The 7,333-nt window shown below is 23.8% G+C and overlaps 1 protein-coding gene across 1 annotated transcript in view; it reads right to left on the bottom strand.

Moving 5' to 3' along the window:
• Window positions 1–1,878: 1,878 nt before the first annotated feature.
• LOC122527991 overlaps window positions 1,879–7,333 on the bottom strand; it is a 29,988-nt gene continuing 24,533 nt past the window's right edge. The window contains exon 3 of the mRNA XM_043652639.1: window positions 1,879–1,969. Coding sequence (XP_043508574.1) covers window positions 1,879–1,969 — 91 coding nt within the window. The remainder of the gene's footprint in view (window positions 1,970–7,333) is intronic.

Here is a 7,333-nt window from a genome sequence, read left to right as displayed (position 1 = left end):
AAATAGAGTTCATATAAATGGAATTCTACTATCATCATACTATCATACTATCATACTATCGTTTATCGTATATAGTATATGTGGTATATTTGTATATATAATTTATTTATATTAAATATATATATATATATATATATATATAATAAAATTAATAAAAACTTCTATATAATCTAATGAAAATTAAATAGGGGAATTAAAATTAATAATGATAAAGTGCCAGTAGTAGGGGTTAAACTTATATTATAAGTTAATAATTTACAAATTTTATTACAGTAAAAATAATTGTTATAAATAATTATAATATATTAAATTTCTTAATTTTAGATTTTAACTTTGTTATAAATAATTTTAATATATTAAATTTATTTCTTTTAAGTGAAATTTAAATTAATATTAATAATATAATAATATAATATAATATAATATACATATAGTATACTATTATTTATTTAGAATAATTAACAGTTTAGAATAGTGTACCTATAGCATGCTATTATTAATTTAGAATAATATATTTAATTAGTTTAGAATGCTATTATTATACTATTATTAGACATACTATGCATCGTCATAATTGTCTAAATCTGTTCCTCTTACGTGTGCGTTCTGAGGATGACGAGATTATAGTTGTGATCAAGGGTACGCTTAATTAGCCAGTTAATAAAACACGCGTGCATTTTTCGCTTTGCGAGCGTGCATCGTAATTAGCGGACCAGTCTTGGACACCACACATGTTGGGAGAAAGTTGGCTCAAGGTGAACCGTGAGAATGAAATAACGTCATGGGTAGTACATATGTAGTTTCTGGTTAGGCGTGCTGACCCCCCTACTCGATGAATGGTCTCCTTTTCTTTCCTTGGATACTTATTATTCTGGGTTTCTTCTTTTGGGTGGAATGATTCATTAATCACAATGATAATATTGATGAATTGGCAAATCAGATTACAGACCTTCTTTTCATAATTTTATCTCAAACAGGAATGACTTGAAATTTGTAAATAATTTTATGATTTTATGTCAAACAGGACTTATAAATATCTTTGTTTTATTGTTGGCGTATGTCTATTTACACAAATTATGATGATATTCATATTGATAATATTGGCTCATTCTTGGAATTTTCGAGCAGCCTCTAAGATATATATTGTATTTTATAATTATATAATATATTGTATAATGTATAATATTATATATATATTATATATATATCATAATATTATATAATATATTGTATTTTAATTCGTAATATATATTGTGTATTATATAATATATTGTATTCTAGTTCGTACTGTTGTTTACAAAAGTATTCGAACATTTATAGGAACTATTTATGATTATAAGATATGTGTGATATAAAACATTTTGACATTTCATTAACACTAGAGTGACAGGTGATTATTACGATTATATTAATCAAGTTTGGAATAATGCTAAATTTGTATATACGTGGAGATCGTAAAACTATTTAAACGCAGTTTGTTCATTATTTATTTATTTATTATGTCAACTTTAATAACGATAGAGTTTATCCTTGATGTTTATTATATATCTATATTTAGATTGGTTCAAAATTTTACTAATGTAGTCATTATAATTGTTTCTAATCACAATGTTAGTGAAAAATGTATATTATAGTATATTAAATAAATTAGGTATGATGAGTTCGAATACTTTCGTGAGTCATTATAAATATTAAAAGCTCTTCCTTTTTTAATTCTTGGTTTTTATTCATTTTCAGGAAATTTAAAAGTCCAGAAATAAACAGAATAATGTGCAAAGTAATGTGTGAAGCACCCGAGGCAAAGTATCTGACAACTTGGTAAGTGAAACTTATTGAGATTTCTAGTTACGTTTATAAAAATATTAATATATCTTGCAATCAATTCTCAATATTACCACTACTTTCAGTTAATTTAACATTATTGCATATGGTCAAAGACTTACTGCTACTAATAGTGGTAGTAGATTCTCTGTTAGAAAAAATATAATCACACTATGGTACATAAATGAAATGTTATAAATATTAATTACAATTACAAATTACAATCTAAAACATGTCTCTTCATTTACACATCAATTAATTGCATTAGACACATATAAAGTTTTATAATTATAACATTATCAGTACATCTTGTCCAAATAATTAATTTTATGTTGTTAAACACTTTACTATTGAATTTAATAACGTCAGATTTTTATTCAATTATATTAAATATAAATATTTTATAATTAAAATATTATTGACACATGTTGTACAAATATATACAAGTATAATAATATTTTATTATAAAATCATATTTTACAGTACGTAATCTAGTAACATTAGACAGTTATGAAGTTTTATAATTATAATATTATATTATATAATTATAATTATATTATATTTTAATTATAATGTCAATATATCTTGTCTAAATAATTAATTTTATGTTATTAAATAACGTCAAATTTTTATTTAATAATATTAGATATAAATATTTTATAATTAAAATATTACTGACACGTCTTGTACAGATATGTACAAGTATAATAATATTTTATTATAAAATCATATTTTATAATAAAGTTATAGAATTTTATAATTATAATATTATATTAATTATTATTATATTACATTTTAGTTATAATATCAATATATCTTGTCCAAATAATTAATTTTATGTTATTAAACACTTTACTATTAAATTTAATAACGTCAGATTTTTATTTAATTATATTAAATATAAATATTTTATAATTAAAATATTACTGACACGTAAATATGTACATATATGTACAAGTATAATAATATTTTGTTACAAATACATATTGTACAGTACGTAAATCTAGAACAATGCCTCTTCATTTTATACAGCAATTAATTATAAACATTTTGCAACGGATTCCTTATGTTATGAAACGTCCGTAACAATCCTGCTGGACAATATTTATTGAAATTGCCGTTTTCTAATTCCATTGCAGCATGCCATCTTCCAACACAATTTTCTTGACGTTTATGTTATTGATTACAATGTTGGCGTACCACTTTTCTCAAACGTTTCTTTTAAAGCGATACACGACTCTTTATGTAGGCTAATTCTGCATGTAGGTTCCTGCATGATATTATCCTTGATGTTGATCCTTTTAAACCCCTCGTTAAAGTCTCGTTGATTTCGAACTTTTCGAAAATTATTCACGAGAACAATTCACGGAGAGCGTAATCTTCGAAGCAAGCTCAGTGAAAGCTTCAGGTTTATTAATTAGCGTCGATGTTGGATACCTATTTGGCTGAGATGAATAGCAGTGTGTGATAATAACGTGATGTAATTATTATAATGGATGATTATAGCGTATATCGTGTAAAGTTTCATAGAAGATTGCTGTGTCGTAAACATATCTAAGTTCCATGTTGTATGATATAATCGTAATTAGACTGTCTGTTTCTTTTTCAATGGAATTTTACATCTTCACGAACGATGATTGAGGAAATCGGTTCTGCATAGAAATTTATCGCAACGGTGTTCCATTTTAGTTGAATTATATTTGCTAATATTATTAAAGTTAAGTAACAAGCACAGATAACGTAATTTATTTCTCAAGCAAAGTTATAAATTATATAATAACTCATTTCAAATATATAACAAATAATTGAAATGCGACGTATATCGTGTATTAAAGCGAAAATACTTTATTCGGCGGAATTTTATCTTCTATTTAAAAGAAATCTAAAATCGTTTTGTTAAATAGTTGAGAGGTACAAAAAATATTAAATCTTACTTTACTTTACGTAATTTTTCAATTCTACCAGATACGAGATCTGTTAAATTTTTAATAATAATTTCACTGTTGAATTTTCTCTCTCAAACTTTCTTGATCGACTGGTGGAACCATCAGCGACAAGTTTCATCTTCTCGTGAATCATCTGCACTCGTGCCAAATTTTATCAAAATCGGTGGTTCGTGGCAAGAAATCGGTCAACGCGCGGCGCGGCTTACGATCCGATTGGATTCTTCCACGTACGGTGCAGCACCGTTGTCGCCTTGGAAATTTCAAGTCGTCCCGACAACGTGTCTCTAAACGCTCCGCTCATCTGCAGGATATGCGCAATTAGCCGCCGCGCAATTTTCTCTTCTTCAGTATGGACGGCCTTCTGTTCTCTCGGCCGTGACCGCTTCGTTCCGGTGAAATTTTCCACCCGCGGAAAACTCCGCGAGGAAAGTAAAGTGTGCGCAAAGTGTCCGTAACGAGATAATTCAGAAACAGGGTGCTTTCTAGGAAAGTAGGAGGTAGCTTATGCTTTTCCTGAGGAGGTACGAGCGGGTTAGTTGTGTCTCGAACGATGAGTAATCTAGCGCAATTATACTATATTTAATATGTTTATTATATTATATTTAATATATTTAGTTATAATTATGTTTTTATATTATATATATTATATTTTATATTATATACATATATTACATTATACATTATATTATATTAATATATATATTATGTGTATATTAATAACTATAACATGTAATATATATGATTAAATAATGTGATTGTAATTAATAATTAATATTAATTAAATATATAGCACAGTAGAAATGTATACTTTATTAATGTACAATGTTATTAATATATTTGTTATAACATTTATATTATTTTGTATATATGTTTATTATTATTATAATATGCATTATATTATTATATTGTATTAACATACGTAATATATATTATATTACATTAATAAAGCGGTAATATTATATTATATTATTGTATATTATACATTATATTATATTAATATATATATTATATGTATATTCATAACTACAACATGTAATATATTTGATTAAATAATATAATAGTAATTAATAATTAATATTAATTAAATATATACACAAGAAATGTATACTTTAGATATAGATTTATATAAATTTATATAAATATTATTACTGTACAATGTTATTAATATATTTAATGTCATTAATATTATATATTAATATTATTACTGTACAATGTTATTAATATATTATATAGATTTATATAAATATTATTACTGTACAATGTTATTAATATATTTGTTATAATATTTATATTATTTTATATATGTTTATTATTATTATAATATGCATATTATTATTATTATGTATTAATATACGTAATATATATTATATTATATTAATAATGCGGTAATATTAATATTATACAATTATATTAATATATTATATTATATTATATTATATTATTATATATTATGCATTATATGTTATTAATATATTATATGTGTATTAATAACTACAACATGTAATATATATGATTAAATAATATAACTGTAATTAATAATTCATATTAGTTAATTATATTTTACAGTAGGAATATATTCTTTATTACTGTACAATATTATTAATTTATTTGTTATAATATTTATATTATTTTGTATATGTTTATTATTATTATAATATGCATTATATTATTATATTATATTGTATTAATATACGTAATATATATTATATTATATTAATAATGCGGTAATATTAATATTATACAATTATTTTAATATTAATATATTAATCATATTAATAACGTTATATGCAGATACATATATTAAGTAATACAGTAATATAAAATAAATTTTGTTTTATTTGTATGATATACAGAATGTATTATTTACATGTAACAATATCATGAATTAGGAATTAAATAGAGGGAATTTCGATAGAAAATTGTTTTGCGTACTAAGAATCACAAATATAAATTCATATGCAAATTCATATTTTTTCAGAATATAATTTAAAAAGTAAGAATTCAGTAGAAAATTGTTTCATGTAGAAAATACTGTATATACTTCAAATGTCTTATACATTTTTCTTATATTATGTTGAGCAATTCTGCAGATTTAAATTTTCTATAAACGCACAAAAATTACCAATCTACTCATTTATTACTAGTATTCGTTGAATTAATTGTTTTTTTAAATATTAAGCATAAAAATAAAATGAAAAAGGAACGTTTACGTTGGAAGTAGTACAAATATAAATGGCAGAAATTTTAAAGGAATGAATACGTACAACAATCCTAAAAATTTTTCTTTGTAGTGATTGAATGATTCTGCACCAACAATTTTTTTCTTTTTTATTCATTTTTTAAAATGTCTTTTCATTTTTGTATATTTCTTACTGATTCTCGTTATTTGTTAGGTTTTTATTTTTGAATATCTATAGATTTGTAGTTATACCAACTGTCTTATTAGGAATTATTTTTATGTTCTTGTGCTTTTTATTCAATAAATTAGCTTCTCTGAGAAATGAGATTAGGCCATTAACTAAATTTTCCTTTTTATTTCTTAAAATGCATAAATCTATTTGCTTTTAGAATAACAATTTTCTGTATCTATACGAAATTAATAAGTGTACGTGTGCTCAAAAGTGACTTTTTCAGTTTTTCTGTAGATTAACACGATCGCTTTTTCAAATTCAAATTTCACGAGATTCGAAACAGCGTTCCACAAACGTCAATCTGATTCGTAGTCAATTTGAAAGTCCACGTAGGCCCGTTTACAGAAATCTTTTATCTAGCCTAGGTGGTTTCCCAGGTTCACAGCAGTGCTATTTCAAAAACGGAGGAGGGGGAAGGGAAAAAAAAAGAAGAAACAAAATAAACGAATTACATGCTGTCTGTCAACAGCTGTCGAAACTCGTTTCGCACGAAGCGCCGAACCATTGAGACCGTGTTTTAAACGCCGCAAGAGTTTCGACTTTTTCCTTTTCCTCGGCACAGCGTTGAAAGCGTTTGGAAAAAAAGAAAAGCGTTTATCCCTGGTGCATTGTCAAAGTCTGCCGCTGATCTGTGAAAAGAGTCTAGCAAAAGCGGATTGTTTAAAACAATCGCGAGGTATTGTTTTCGGTTTGATCGCTTTTTTTCTTTCTCTGCGTGATGTCGGTGTCTTTTTTGCCGAGGTTACACACTTGTTCGAATATCTTGGAACGATTACTACGAAATGTAATAGGTATGATACAATAAATAATAAAATAATAAAATGGTAATAAATATAATAAATATAAATATATATAATAGTACAAATAAATAATAATAATATAAATATATATAATACAATAAATGATAAAATAATAATAAATATAATAATATAAATATATATAATAGTGCAAATAAATAATAATAATATAAATAAATATAAATATAATATAAATAATAAAAATATATAATATAAATAATGAAATATAATAAAATATGATAAATATTTACAAAATATTAATATGTTAATAGTTATATTATAAAATACATAATAAATATAAATATATATAATAGTGCAAATAAATAATAATAATATAAATAAATATAAATATAATATA

The sequence above is a fragment of the Frieseomelitta varia genome, unplaced genomic scaffold (assembly GCF_011392965.1).
Source record: "Frieseomelitta varia isolate USP_RPSP 00005682 unplaced genomic scaffold, Fvar_1.2 scaffold_242, whole genome shotgun sequence".
Taxonomy (NCBI): domain Eukaryota; kingdom Metazoa; phylum Arthropoda; class Insecta; order Hymenoptera; family Apidae; genus Frieseomelitta; species Frieseomelitta varia.
Note: the sequence above shows the minus strand (reverse complement) of the source record. Positions and strands in the feature narration are given on the sequence as shown.